The 15184-nt window shown below is 31.3% G+C and overlaps 2 protein-coding genes across 2 annotated transcripts in view; both read left to right on the forward strand.

Annotated features, from left to right (window-relative positions):
* LOC127735469 (armadillo-like helical domain-containing protein 3) overlaps positions 1-15184 on the forward strand; it is a 46070-nt gene that overhangs the window by 20923 nt on the left and 9963 nt on the right. Inside the window, exons 12-20 of the mRNA XM_052245632.1 lie at positions 614-674; positions 2499-2545; positions 3039-3114; positions 3605-3680; positions 4138-4239; positions 4978-5036; positions 6353-6418; positions 6983-7052; positions 14949-15009. Of these exons, the coding sequence (XP_052101592.1) occupies positions 614-674; positions 2499-2545; positions 3039-3114; positions 3605-3680; positions 4138-4239; positions 4978-5036; positions 6353-6418; positions 6983-7052; positions 14949-15009 (618 nt within the window). The remainder of the gene's footprint in view (positions 1-613; positions 675-2498; positions 2546-3038; positions 3115-3604; positions 3681-4137; positions 4240-4977; positions 5037-6352; positions 6419-6982; positions 7053-14948; positions 15010-15184) is intronic.
* On the forward strand, positions 7869-9338 carry LOC127735474 (uncharacterized). Its single transcript, XM_052245643.1, has 2 exons — positions 7869-8137; positions 8706-9338. The coding sequence occupies exons 1-2, from the start codon at positions 8053-8055 to the stop codon at positions 9317-9319; spliced, it is 699 nt and encodes a 232-aa protein (XP_052101603.1). The 5' UTR covers positions 7869-8052; the 3' UTR covers positions 9320-9338.

A 15184-nucleotide genomic window follows, 5' to 3' on the forward strand; every position in this document is an offset into this window, starting at 1 on the left:
GAATAGAAAATAGATATCTTTGGCTTCTAGTAGATTTAATAAATTTTTTCACATTGTTTATTACACAGTAAAAGTCAATATTTAGTTCAAGTGGTCCAATGTGCATTGTTAGCTATTGCTATCACATGGCCTCCATTGTTGTTGATATTTTAATTTTTTTATAAAAAATCTTCTCCTTTGAAAACTCATGACGAATTTCAGCAAAGCTGGCTGAATGATCCTTGGGATATTTAGTATAAAGTTGCGATTTTTGTTCCTCCAAGTTAACCAACATGGACACCATGATGGCTATAAATAGAAAGTATGGGGAAATTGCAAATCATTGCTTAAAATCAAGAAAATCATAAAAGATAGAAAAAAATCTGACCGTTTATTAAATGCTCGGAATTTCATGGTCTATCTACCTCTCTTGTCCAGTTTTATTATCAGATGACTTTAAATCACAATTTTTTACCAATTTTAGTGGATTTTGCAGATTGTCTTAAAAAGTATGATTAGATACTCAGAAACTACAAAAATGATCATCAATATAAGATCTATAAAAACCCTTATAGAGAACAATCGGGCATATTAACAAAAACATAAGTTTCAAGTGATTTTTTCTTTTCTGCAGGAGTTATGCAGTTAGGAACATAGAGCCACAAGGAGGATGGTTTTCAGCATTAGCCTCAATGGTTGGTATATAGTTTTATTTTATGAAAGGCTAAACCAGTGCAATTTTCAGTTCTTGACATTTTTTGGATAAAATTATGAGTAAAAATGAGAATTTATTTTATTAAAATTTTTCCACAGAATATTTTTAGAGGTAGTGAGTGGTAAAATACTCTGAAATATTATTTCCACTGGAGGAAATATTACAGCATTTATCAGAGGAACTTCTTTTAAGAGAAACATATATATTGACAGACAGATATATGCTTGTGACAAAAAGCTTTGGAAATTGAATATTAATTGTTCCAAAGCACCAAACTGCAATTGCTATATTCTTATATCAAACTTTCTAAATACTTTGTGAACAGTACTTTGTAATTTCCATTAAATAGGTATGAAGTGTGGGTATTCTTTAATATTTCTATTCTTCATGCTGCATTACATCCAGGAGTTTTTATACCAAGGTCTTTCCTAATTTATTCTAGTGAAATCATTGAGGGATAGAAGTATTTTAAGAAGTAATGCCTCCTTGGTTATTCAGATGGGTTCATGCCTTCTGCGTAACAAGTTAGAAGGAGACATGTCTCATGCAGTCACATGATTACCCTATTCATCATTATGTATAAACCAGGAAGGCCATTACAAAGTTATAATAGGTTGTAAATCCATCTTATAATTAGCATATATCTTACTGAAATAGGTGGAGAATGAACATCCAATTAGCTAAAAACTTTAGACAAATATGTATAAACTGTAAGAAGTCATATATTTCAATAGAATAGAGATATTTAATTGTAATTAATACAATAAATTTTCAAGTTTTTACTTTTAACTTCAAGTTATTCCTTTCTTTGAAAAAAATACAAAGGGAGGTAATTAATGTTAGAAATTTGATAACAACAAAGATTAGAACTGGTATCAACTATATTATCTATTTGAAATGTTAAACAGTGTTAAATCCTGGTGCCCAATTATTACTGAAAAAACCTATGCATGTAACTAAAATGTTATTTTTTTATTTGTTAAATTATGATCCTTTTAAGTTTTATATGGCATATAGGATTTAAATTTCCAAGCTGTGCTTTTGGACTTAAAACTGCAAGTTTAAAAAAAAACATGCATTGACAGGTGATCATAGATAGATGTCTTACATAAAATTGTATTTTACTGTAAAAAAATATATATAATCTATACCCTATAGTTAAAAGCCTGTCCTGCCCTTTTAAAATTTTCTTTCTAGTTGCTCATTTTTATTGTTATCCTTATCGCTATTTATTCCAATCTGGATAAGTTCTGAAATTACACAACGTTTTCATCCAGTTGAAGCTACTTGGGGCCCTGTTTAAACAATGTATTATACATAAAACTTCTCAAAGAGACATGTTTAAACCATTGAACACACCTCATTCAAAGCATTTAATTGATGATTTTAATTTGTGTTTTAAAAAAGTCGATTATAATTTTTCATAGTTCCAAAATGTCCGCTTTCGAACATTTCCTTTCTCATCTCATTACTGATGACCTTTATTTTTGCAACACTTGACCCAAACAGGAAGTTGGCTAAATGGTGTTTTTTACCGGATTGGACTAAATAGCAATAGGGTGTATTAAGTTATAGAAGCTCTTTGAAAAAATACTTACAGCTGTTGCAAAGGCAATTAATATTTGAGTCAGTAAAACTAGATTGCTTAGTCATTTTATATTTCAATTATCAAACTATTTTTCATAACTAGATTTAATAATTTGAATAGAATTGACCATATCATGATGCTAACAAATTGTTTTAGGTACGGTCCAATCTTTATGGTAATATAGATTAGGCTTTATATGTTTAATATTTATTTTAGGTTGGCAATATGTTTGTAGCAGATGAAAAGCAAATTGCTGCAGTTAGGTAAGGCAAAATAAATGTAGGTGTTTCTTGATGAAAAATTATAGAGTCATTAGGTGGAGAACAATTATGTTGCATATTTTGATAGAATAATTAAGCTAGCAGATAGAACAACTGATTTGTTAAAGAAAACTTTATGGTTAAGAAATCATCATAAAAAAGTTAGTAGTCACATTGAACAGTTAAAAAATTACTGACAAATGTCCCCACAAAAGAAAAGAGGTGATTCTGAAAGTTATTTGAATGTTACATCAAATGTATTTGATACATCATTGCTATGGCTGTAGATGCCATTTACTCTTTTAAAAGAGCAAGAGTATGTGAGAGCCCGAGTAATAGTAAAACATATAAGTGTACAATGTTTATTTCCTGTTTTCCTGTTTGTCAATATATTTTTGCCTGGCATGATTATTTTTTAGGTTAAATCATATATATGGTTCATAAAAAAGAAGAAAAATGAGGAATAGACGTCTATATATAATTGTATTTATTACAGGTCAAATGACTCAATATTACTGGCATTGTATGAAGCTATCCATCTCAACAGAAATTTCATTACAGCTCTTACTCATGTAAGTTAATCATAGCTTGGATAATATTAAATTTCAGTTTCCATGAAATTATCACATTATTGTTTCAGAATAATCTGACACCCCTTTGAAAATTTTTATCTCTAAAAACAGACGTAACCAACCAGTGATGAGGATTTTTTTATTCATGCTCATGCAATGCACCAAAAATTAGTGGCCAATTTTTATTTTGAAAGAATACAATCCAATGGTTTCAGAAAATGGAAAAGCAAGTGTAGATTTATAATCCTATTCAAATGCTAGACTTATCAGCTATCAGTTTAAGAAACTTTTTCATTATACCTGCCTTTTCGGTAACGATCACAGGGTCATTTGGAGCAGGCTTACCAATGATGTAAGTAAAACAATGTATAATTGATTTTTTAACATAATATAGCAGGTCTGTTGCAGCATATAATTATCCCAAACTATTTAACTTAAAAAAAGTAGAAATAATATTGCTGTACTATTTATCTATTTTTTCCTCTTTCAGACTCATACTCCATCTACCCCTGCCACACCCCCATCATCACCTGTTCTCTCACCTGGAAATCCTTTACTCAATCAAGGTATGTTTTTATATCCATTAAATTTTAATTAGGAACACTGATATTCAGAAAGTTCTTCATTAGTGTTGCAAAGGCGTAAATGCCAGGTGTAGTCATTTGAAGAATAGGAAATTAACAAATATGCTGAACATTCAAGGAATTTTACCTTTTAAGAATCTAATGCATTCTGGGTAATGTTTTAAAAAATGTACAACAAAACATTGTGATTGGTTAGATATATTCACAACACTTGCAGTATTTGTATAGGATTTTTGAGTGTTCAGTGAGTAACGTCTGATAAATTATGATAAATTCTGTATTCAATTTAATTTTAAATTTAATTTAGTTTAAATCAATAAAGTTTTTGTGGATAAGGTGACAGTTTTAAGATGTATAAAAAATTGCTGAATATATTATACTACTTTGTTTTATTGAACTTTTACCTTATTATTGATTAAATATCTTTTTCTCTTTATAGTGCCCAAAACAGATCCGGCTTTGTTAGAACCAACATGTCAGCCCACAAATTTACTGGTTACATTCCTGGAATATAGTTCTGTAGTCCTCCAAGATACCAAAGGTCAGAATTATTTACAAATATTTAGACCATGTTTGATTTTCAATGGTCAACTATTAAAATAACTTTTCAACTTACTGGCTGGAAATACATTTCACAATATGTTACAGGAGAATAGGGAACTTTTAACTGGCCTAACTAGGTTTTTTTCCCAGTATTTATATATGGTATTTTGAACCCCATCTGCCCTGAAAATTACCCTGGGCATCAAAACACCATATGACAGTGGTCTGGACCATCAGGCTTTTGGCTAATCATGAATACTGAGTTATACATGTAGCACATCAGAATAAAATACTTAACATCGGTCAACTGAAGAAGCCATCAGAAGCAAACACAAAATATTCTTGAACAAAAACCATAGAGTGTAGTTTGATAAACTGTGATTTACCTTACATAGATTTTTTGCCACAATTAAATTAACTCAGATTGAGCCATTCTAAAGTTCATGATAGAGGCTCAGTGGCAGTTATTTTACTTCAAAATCTTATATAACATTATTATTGGTATTCCCTATATTTGATTTTTTCACAGCTATCACACTTCTCATCAGATTCTATTTATAGTGCCATCTGTCTAAAATTGCATTAGCCATTGGGAACCATAGGCAAATACAAAAAATCCTTCCAACTCTGTAACATTGATTTAAATGGAATGACACAAAATTAAAAAAAATAGTAATGTATCTTGAAGTGCTTGTGTCATAATCTTATTATTTGAAATTATTTTTTTTCATTGCAGATGAAACACAACACAACAATGCCAAATTATGTTTGATTATTTTAACTTGTATATCTGAGGTAAGTTATGGTAAAGTTTGAAATCATAATAGAAAATGCTCTTTGATCTGATATATAAAATACCACTAGATGGGTTTATTTTATTATGAATTTACCATGCATATGAAAAGTTGACGATCATTTATATGTTGAAAAGTGATGTCAACATTTGAGAAAGAAAATAACACTTATAATATATATATATAATATAAATGTGTTGCCTCCGCAGCACTTTTCTGGATTAACCTTCATTAGGAACGCTCATACACCAAAAATTGGAAAGCCAAGGATGTATAACTATCTAAATAGGTGAAGAGCTATATGATCAAAGGAGAATACAAAAATAACCAAATCCATGTAAGGTCAGCTTTGCCTGAGAGAGTTGGAACATTCAATTTTTAATGATTTAAAATTTTCTCAAACAAGGGAGAATTTAATAACAAAAGTATTTTGTAAATCATGTTAGTATAGAAGCACCTACTACTGAGCTGATGATACCTTTGGGGACAAACAGTCTACCAGCAGGGGTATCGACCCAGGGATTTAAGGGTTAATTGCTGAATGTAATTCGATGGAAAGTATACATAATAATCCTCTTTAATAATTATGTTTGTTGAGTCCAACTGCCATCAAACATGCAGGCCTCTGCTGGTGGACTGATAGTCCCTGAGGGTATCACCAGCCCAGTAGCCAGTACTTCGGTACTGGCATGAAAATACGGATTTTGTGTTATTAAAATTTGCTTTTACAAAATTTTGGAAATTATTTAAAATTAAGGAATGTATCTCCCTCATGCAAAGCTCTGATTCCTTGCCCAGCTTTGGCTATACTTTTTGTCATTTTGGTTTATTGCTCTTCATGTTTTTAATAAGCTTTAGATTTTCAAATATTTTGGCCTCGAGCATCACTGAAGAGACATTGATTGTTGAAATGCTCATCTGGTGCAGAAAAATTGGCACCGTTTATGTTATTAAAGATAAAAAAAAATGTCCTAGAATTCCTTTAAATGGCCAATAATTACCAAATTATTGGAGTATTTACATTTGTAATAACCTTTCAGAATTATTATTGATAACACCAATTACTAACTTTCAATGCGACCAACAGTAACAGAAATGAAAAAAAGATTGATCAAAAAGTGATTTTTGAAGAAAAAAAATGAAAAATTCTCCTAGGAAAAATTCTACTGGGAGATTGTAAGCTTTATTGGGTGGATAGAATGTTCATTCTTGATATAGGGGAAAGATAGCAGATGGGTTATAAATATTCTTTGGAGCATTTAGTTTTACATAGTATAAAATATGCCAAATTATTAAACTTGCAATATTGCTTTTTAGGATCAGTATGCTAATTCACTGATGCATGACATCAATATGAACTTCAGAGTTCCTTTACACAGAATGGTATGTTATTTAATGGTTTCTTATAATTTTCTGTACACATGCTTGTTGCTCAGTGCATTTTTTTTTCTCTCACTAATATGAAAATACGGGGATGTGGTATGATTGTCAATGAGACGACGTTTAACAAGAGACCAAAGATGATGATGTTATAAATAACTATAGGTCCTTGTAGGGCCATCAACAATGAGCAAAATTCACACTGTATAGTTAACTATAAAAGACCCTTGCATGTCAAAATGTGAAACAATTCAAAAGAGAAAACCAGCAGACTGACTTAAAGCTCCTAAATTATAGTTGATATCATAAAAAAGTTAAACAACCATTTGAATCAATACAGAAACATGCATTAAAATAACAAAATAAGCAAGTGACTATTCCTGAAAAAACAAGGGTACAACTTATAAACTAAAAATATATCATCCACACACAAAAGTTTGTAAATTTGTTAATGATGTCTGATGATTTTGAAAATATTTTATTTTTTATCTTTTAAAGATTCACTTGTTTGTTCTAAAATTATTTTTATTATATTTTATAGCTTTAAATGATTTTATTTCCTTTTAGCCTATGAGACACAGGAAAATGAAAGTAGAGAAAGATATTTCATCAAGACCATTAGTGTGTGCAGTATTAGGTTTGTTTGCTTTAGGTCCATTGTGTCTGTTCCATAAAAACATTGACATTCATTAATAATTTCAATGTATTACATTTGCCAATAGATTCTACAAGTTGAACTCTTCTTTAAAGTGGTTCCTTTCCTCTAAACTAAAATCAATAGAATCTTTAAATTTTTAACTAAAATGGTTTTACCTCCATGTTCCTTTTTCTATGGTGGGTCTCGTTGGCAATTATACCACACATCTCAATTTTTATAGCATCATCTAATTAAAAAAATTAGTTAAATAAATAAGTCCCTGACCTTGTTTTTAAAGGCAGTGCTTTAATGCCTTTCTGGTTGCCGGGTTAATCCTTCCTTCCGCGATAGCCAACTTATCTACGTGGGGGGTCATTAGGCTCCAAGTAGATCCGGAAATGTTGAATTCTCTCCTCTTCTTATTGTGATATAAAATGTTTTTTGTTTTATTTCATTTACATTGGGAAAAAGAGAAACGATCATTGTGTTTTGTTAGTTTTAAAAAATTTTGATATATTTGTATTTTGCATTATAAACAGTCAACCGATTGACAAACTAGAATTATTTGAATTCCGTGTGGAAAGAGCTCGGGTTAATTTCGAGTGTTATCTGCAATCTATATGTTTATAAATCATTTCAGTCGTTGATATAATAATAAAAGGTCGACTGAACATGAATTATATTATACAATTTTTAAGCGCATTTCTGTTTTACTTTATGCACGTGAACCCGTCTAACATTATTGTTATTTCGCAGTTATATAAAGTAGCAAATTATCGTTCCTGAATAGGTGGGCGCCGTGGTAGCCGATCCTGTTCCTCAACTTCCGGTTTCTGTACTGTGCAACTATTTCAGTTACATTTTTAATTAACGATGCCAAGTACTTGTTGTTGTGTACCTGGATGTCATTTAAGAGGAGGACATGCATTTCCAAATGACTTAAAAAGAAGGAAAAGTTGGATCAACGCCATGGCCCATACGCAGATTGGACGAGAACACGATGAAATCGTGGAGTCCATCTCAATCAGCTGTTGTTTGCAAGGCACATTTTACTGAAAAAGACTACGTGCAGGAAACTATTCATGGTAAAACTCTATTTAGTTATATATGTAATCGCCATGCGAATTTAAACCAAAGTCTGTTTACAACCGCAATTATCGTTTTAGAATGAAAGGCCAAAGGGGGTGGTTAAGTCAAGACGTCATAATTTTTTGGATTACGATTCAATGTGATCTGTTTGAGATTTTTTGGTGATTGCTACAAATATAATGATTTCTTACAAGAGGTATATCATACTGAGAATTATTTTAGCAGTAATTATGCTAATGTAGTAATGACAGGAATGCATAAGCTATGCCTCATAGACTTTCTTGAAAAATATCAATGACAATGTTAACAGGAACAAAACAATGACATGCTCTCATCTATATTATAGTTATTTAGGTACAAACAATGTACGTTTGTTGCATAAGTCTCTCATTGTTTGTCCTTTGGATTTACATAACATACATTGATTTGAATCAGGCAAACATAGTTTTATCCAGATTGTAATGAATAAATCTAGTTAATATTTCGCCAGGTAATACAAAGTATACATTGCTAATGGAAGTTCATTTAATTATCAAAAAACTAATGTTTTATAACCATTTTCAGGGCGCAAATCCACCATACAGAGACTTAAGTCTACTGCCATTCCCAGCCTATTTTCCTGGACCAAGCAAGAGACTGAATCGTCCGCAAAAAGAAAAATCAGGGCAGTTTCCTGTGAAAACAAAAGAACTAAACTTGATGAATATTGTAGTAGAAATCTAGAGGAAAGTTTTGATTGTAAAGTTGGTTTTCCTGAAGAAGTCATTCATACTGCAGAAAGGATTTATGACTGTCCACCACCAACTGCCGGGCTAATGTTGAGCTTCACAGATGGAATTACGCAAACACCATCAATGCCTATGTTTTCAGCAGAGAATTTTGAAATGAAGACACGTGACACAGCCATGCATTTTTATACCGGTTTAGAGTTGTATACTAAATTTTTATTTGTTTTGACCACACTTGGTCCAGCAGCACATTGTTTGAGATACATATATTTTCAAATTGATAGACATAATAAACATGTGCACATAGAGCGAATTATTGGACTTGGCAAAACATACAAAATTCTAATAAATCCTATGAATGGAACTGAAACAAAACTTTCATCTGAAATAACATTTAGTTGTTTTATGTTGTGTAATTTTAGAACTTGTATTGTGCCAAAGGATGCATAAATAAAAGTGACGCAATGAATTTTGTTCTGATATATATATATTTATAATTACATGCACATGTAAATTGTAATGCATATAAAAATAAGGAGATGTGGTATGATATTCAGTGAGTTTATCGAACTAAAGTGCATAAGAAATGGGTTTAAGCAGTTACAGGTGTTACTGTCACCGTACAATCTCCAACAATGAGAAAACTTGTACCGTGTAAAAAACGTCAGAGATCTTACCACTAACTTCTTAAAAGCTTTATATTTTAGAAGGTGGAAGACCTGGATGCTTCATACTTTGTATATGGATGCCTCATGTTACGAAGTTTCCGTCAGTCACATGTCTAATGTCCTTGACCTCATTTTCATGGTTCAGTGACTACTTGAAAAAAAAGTTAACATTTTTTGTAATGTTAAATTCTCTCTTATTATAAGTAGTAGGATAACTATATTTGGTATGTGCGTACCTTGCAAGGTCCTCATGCCCGTCAGACAGTTTTCACTTTACCTCGACCTCACTTCATGGATCAGTGAACAAGGTTAAGTTTTGGTGGTCAAGTCCATATCTCAGATACTATAAGCAATAGGTCAAGTATATTCAGTGTATGGAAGGACTGTAAGGCGTACATGTTCAACTGGCAGGTGTCATCTGACCTTGACCTCATTTTCATGGTTCAGTGGTTATAGTTAAGTTTTTGTGTTTTGGTCTGTTTTTCTTATACTGTATGCAATAGGTCTACTATATATGGTGTATGGAATGATTGTTAGGTGTACATGTCTAGCTGGCAGGTCTCATTTGACCTTGACCTCATTTTCATGGTTCAGTGGTCAAAAAAAAAGTTAAGATTTTGAGTTTTGGTCTTTTTTTCTAATACTATATGCAATAGGTCAACTATATTTGGTGTATGGAAATATTTTATGATCTATATGTCAGTCGCGCAGGTTTTATTTGACCTTGACCTCATTTTCACAGTTCATTGCTCAGTGTTAAGTTTTTGTGTTTTGGTCTGTTTTTCTTAAACTATAAGCAATAGGTCAACTATATTTGTTGTATGGAAGAATTGTTAGCTGTACATGCCTGCCTGGCATGGTTCATCTGACCTTGACCTCATTTTCATGGTTCATTGGTCAATGTTTAGTTTTCTTGGTTAATGTTAAGTTTATGTGACAGTTGTAATAAAGCTTTATATTAAGGACTATCAACATAATATCAGTGATTAGTAAAAGAAGGCGAGACATTTCAGCGTGTGCACTCTTGTTGGACAACAACTCAAAAATGCTTTAAGCAGTTCGCATGAAACTTTGGTGAATTATTTATAGCTATTGATGTAATCTCCCTATAGATTTTCATAAATTTCAAATATGACATTGAGAAGAAATTGAACTTTATTTGTTTATAGTCTGGCAACAGATTTATTAAGTATTGCGCAACAGCACAGTGTATTGCACAACAGCAAGAAATCTTTAATTGAATATAAATTCAATTCATATAACCGATTTCAAGTTCTTTGACTACATTTATTTAGAAACTATAATATGTCAAATATTTGATTACAATCCAAATTCAGACCTGTATCAAGCTTGAATATTGTGTTCATTTTTGCCCCAACTGTTCAGGGTTGGACCTCTGCGGGTGTATCCAGCTGCGCTCAGCGAATCAGTTTATTTCTTAATTAAGAACTCCTTTTTTCATTCATAAATTACTTGAAACTTGGAAATATAATTTTGCTTGGAGTTATAGTTTCTAAAAAAAGTATTGTCATTGAAAGAGTTGACATGTTGCAATGTACATTTATTCTACATAGTTCTATGGTACCAAATCAAAAGTTTATATAAAAGAAAGAAGTCAAAGGTTTCCCATCATAGTTTAGTTACATACATTTGTTTTGTACCTGAGGTCGTTGAATATAGATCATTATATAAATAAGGAGATGTGTTATGATTGCCAATGAAACAACTATCATCCATACTTAACAGAAACAAACCACATTTGCAGAGTTGAATAAAATACAGTTGATAACATTTACTTATTACTAAAAAGAAAATGCCTAACTATTATAAACAGTATTTGAATATCAATTATATGGTCATTTTTAAGTCCCCGAGGGTATCATCAGCCCAGTAGTCAGCACTTCGGTGTTGACATGAATATCAATTATATGGTCATTTTTATAAATTTCCTGTTACAAAACTTTGAATTTTTTCGAAAAACTAAGGATTTTCTTATTCAAGGAATAGATTACCTTAGCCGTATTTGGCACAACTTTTTGGAATTTTGGGTCCTCAATGCACTTCAACTTTGTACTTGTTTGGCTTTATAACTATTTTGATCTGAGCGTCACTGATGAGTCTTATGTAGATGAAACGCGTGTCTGGCGTATTAAATTATAATCCTGGTACCTTTGATAACTAATTTGACTATAAACAGAGATAAAAAAAAGGTACAAACTGGACATAATGCACTAGTTCATAAACAAGTGAGAACAATCACCTTCATATAGTGCTCAGAATATGACATTCATATAACTTGTTCCTGAAAGCCACCTCTGATAAGTACACTGTACTATGCAAGATAATGATATAACTGGACTAAAAATACACACAACCTGTAATTAACTGCCTTTACAGCGCTTTCGCGCTTTGATTAACTACAGGTTGTGGAAAGCCCTTTATATTGTTACTATTATGTGGTGAAAAAATGAAAACTATGATATAATTTTAAAATAACATCTGAGGAGGTAGCTTTCATTGAGTATTTTCAGAAATAAAAATAGGGTCTATAATCTCCACTTGCTACACAGAAAAATTGCTTTATTTACAGTTATTCCAAAAATCTGGCATCATACTTTTTAAAATTTTTATGCCCCCCGCGAAGCGGAGGGGGCATTAAGTTTTACCCTTGTACGTCCGTCCGTACGTCCCAAAATTGGTTTCTGTTCTCTAACTAAAGTTTGCCTCAACCAAATGTTATCAAACTTATACACAATGCTTATTACCACAAAACACAGATCAAGTTTGAATTTTGGTAACGTCACTTTAACCGTTCTAGAGTTATGCCCCTTTATAAATGGAAAAATTGCAAAATTTTTCATTTCTGTTCTCTAACTTAAGTTTGCCTCTGACATCCAAATTGCTAAATTTTTCATTTTTTTTCTAAAAATATTAATGTCATTTTTCAAGTAACTTTTAAAATTGGAGTTATCTTCCTTTGTCCATGATTATAGTTGAATCAACTACAATCAATGCTTTATACAATGCAATGTTTAATTTTGCCTTCCGCTGATAAAACACAGATCAAGTTGAATTTGGGTAGTGTCACTTTAACCCATGGCTTCCAAAACGGTCATATATTCCGGACTTGACTGAAATTTATATAAAAAGTCCGGCTGCTCTCAGCCTCAAACGGTCAAATATCATAGGTTTGCCACTTTTGTTATTCAAGGCATTTTCATAAAACGGTCATTTCACTTTTTTTACCAACTATCGATCGGTAAAAATGTCCGTTTGGGCATTATAGTTTATAATTGTGGCAATCTATTTCACAAAGATATTTCGGTCATATTTGGGTTTAATTAAACAGATGCAGCATATTTCATACTTTGAAGTGTCTCAGTTAGTCTAATCATCTGGGTACACAAATGCACAGCTTGGTACATCAATAAAAAGTAGAAAAAAACATTTGTTCTTTTATTTAAAAAACAACAAGCTGTCAAACAATTATCCCTTCAATAAGTAATATTGAAGCCATAAATCATTCACTGATTACAGGTTATTACCTTTGATGAGAGACCTTAGCTTGTCTTAATCAATAGAATTGATGATGCATAACAAAGAACATAAACAGGTGATAAAGGTGATCAGGTAAACGAGGTCAAACATGTAAGCGTGTATGGAACAACATCCTATTTAATTACGCTTTGTAGATATTATTATAAATGAGCATTCAGTTTTAAAAAAGTATCCTTAGATTTTAAGATAATTCTTCAAATAAGAATATTTATAAATGAATTCGAATTTGTATGATATTCATTATTATATTTAAAAACACTGTACATCGTGTTAAATACTGGGGTACGCTAAAGGGTATTCAAAGTTATTTTCTTACATTTCAGCGGGTTGCATCTAATTAATTTAGTCTAAAAGATTGAAATTATAAGAAATACGTTAATAAATATGATTTGATGAAAAATTTGAAAAGGTTTTAAACTAATAATCGTCAGAACCACGTTGTTTGAACTAATACACGTGTGCGCATGTGTCTATTGTCCGCTGGTTGGAAATTTAATTATGCATCCTAATTCTTCAATAATGCTAAAATTATCATTGGTACCTTTATCTAACGTTCATTTCGAGTATTTTCTTGAAGAAAAACTTGAAAAGGCTACTTAACTCAATTGTAAACTTACACGGATATTACGTATCCGTCTCTGATCCGTGATTTACCATTATCAAGTCAACATCCGGCATTAGGAAAATGTGATTTTAAAAACAAAAGTAAGGCTTTTGACAGCGTTATTTTGCACAAATAAAGAGTCTAAAGCAGAATTAAGCAGAAATAGTACGCTGATGTTGCACACTTCGAATGCTGCACTTTCAATTTAACACTTTACGCCAGAACATCGAATTTATATCAAAGTAAAGTTTAATATCGTTTTAATGTCAATCATTGGTTTTATCATATATGATGGCCAACTGATTATCATAGTTGCCTTATTTACTAAGTCTAAAGGGATAAAAAATCGGGATAAGATATGAAATGTCCGGCTGGCTCAAAAAAATTTTGGAAGCCCTGCTTTAACCATAATTGAGTTATGCCCCTTTATAAATCGAAAAATTGCAAAAATTTTAGTTTCCATTCTGTAATTTAAGTTTGCCCCAACCAAACATTATAAAACCTATACACAATACACATTACCACAAAACTAAGATCAAGTACAAATTTTTTGTTTCCATTCTCTTACTTTAGTTTGCCTCAACCAAATGTTATGAAACTTATACACAATGCTTATTATTACATAATACAGTTTAAGTACGAAATTCTGTGGCGTCACTTTTACCATTCTTGAGTTATGCCCCTTTATAAACATAAAAATTGCTGAATTTTTGTTTTCTGTTCTCTAACTTTAGTTTGTCTCAACCAAATGTTATAAAACTTATACACAATGCTTTTTACCACAAAACTCAGATCAAGATCAAATTTGGGTAGTGTCACCTTTACCATTCTTTGGTTATGTCGCTTTATAACTGTATGATATGCATCATCTGTGTCCACATGTGGACACAATCCACATTTATTTATTATGAAATCAAATTGATTGAGTTACCTCCCTTTTTCGATTCAAATTCTTTATATTTCTTAATTAGTCCAAGCAAAATTCTCTATATGTGTTACAAAGATAAGCATCAGATGAAAATGTAGGTGTCTTAGATATATCAATTTATTGAATTTTATATTTAAGTTAGTAACTTTCAGTAAAAATCTATATCAGCCATTTTGCAACCACAATTTAAACACCCAAACCTGAAATATTTTTTTGGGACATAGTATTACTAGAATTGACCTAATGTGAACATATGCGGTTTCCATTAATCCTCCTTTAGATAAATATAGTTTAACATTTTTTTTCAATTTTACATTTCAGATTTAATGGTTGAATTTATAATGAGTCACATGATGAAAACTTTTCCATTAGAATTATATCTGTAAGTAACAATGTTAAAAAGTGTTCATCTTCCTGAATAAGCATCAAATGTTTGCCACTGGACTTTAAGCAATCTACAATCAGTCAATATAAAGCATTCCAGAAAATGTAATGGCAATTTAATGAAGTTCATATGGTCTTAATAGTTGTACTGCTTGTAACTTACATTGATGAGA

This window comes from Mytilus californianus, unplaced genomic scaffold (genome assembly GCF_021869535.1).
Source record: "Mytilus californianus isolate M0D057914Y unplaced genomic scaffold, xbMytCali1.0.p SCAF_3, whole genome shotgun sequence".
Lineage (NCBI taxonomy): Eukaryota > Metazoa > Mollusca > Bivalvia > Mytilida > Mytilidae > Mytilus > Mytilus californianus.

Coding starts and splice junctions, on each gene's coding strand:
- LOC127735474 (XM_052245643.1), top strand. CDS start 8,053: ATGAAATCGTGGAGTCCATCTCAATCAGCTGTTGTTTGCAAGGCACAT. Junction 8,138..8,705: donor CGTGCAGGAAACTATTCATG/GTAAAACTCTAT, acceptor AACCATTTTCAG/GGCGCAAATCCACCATACAG.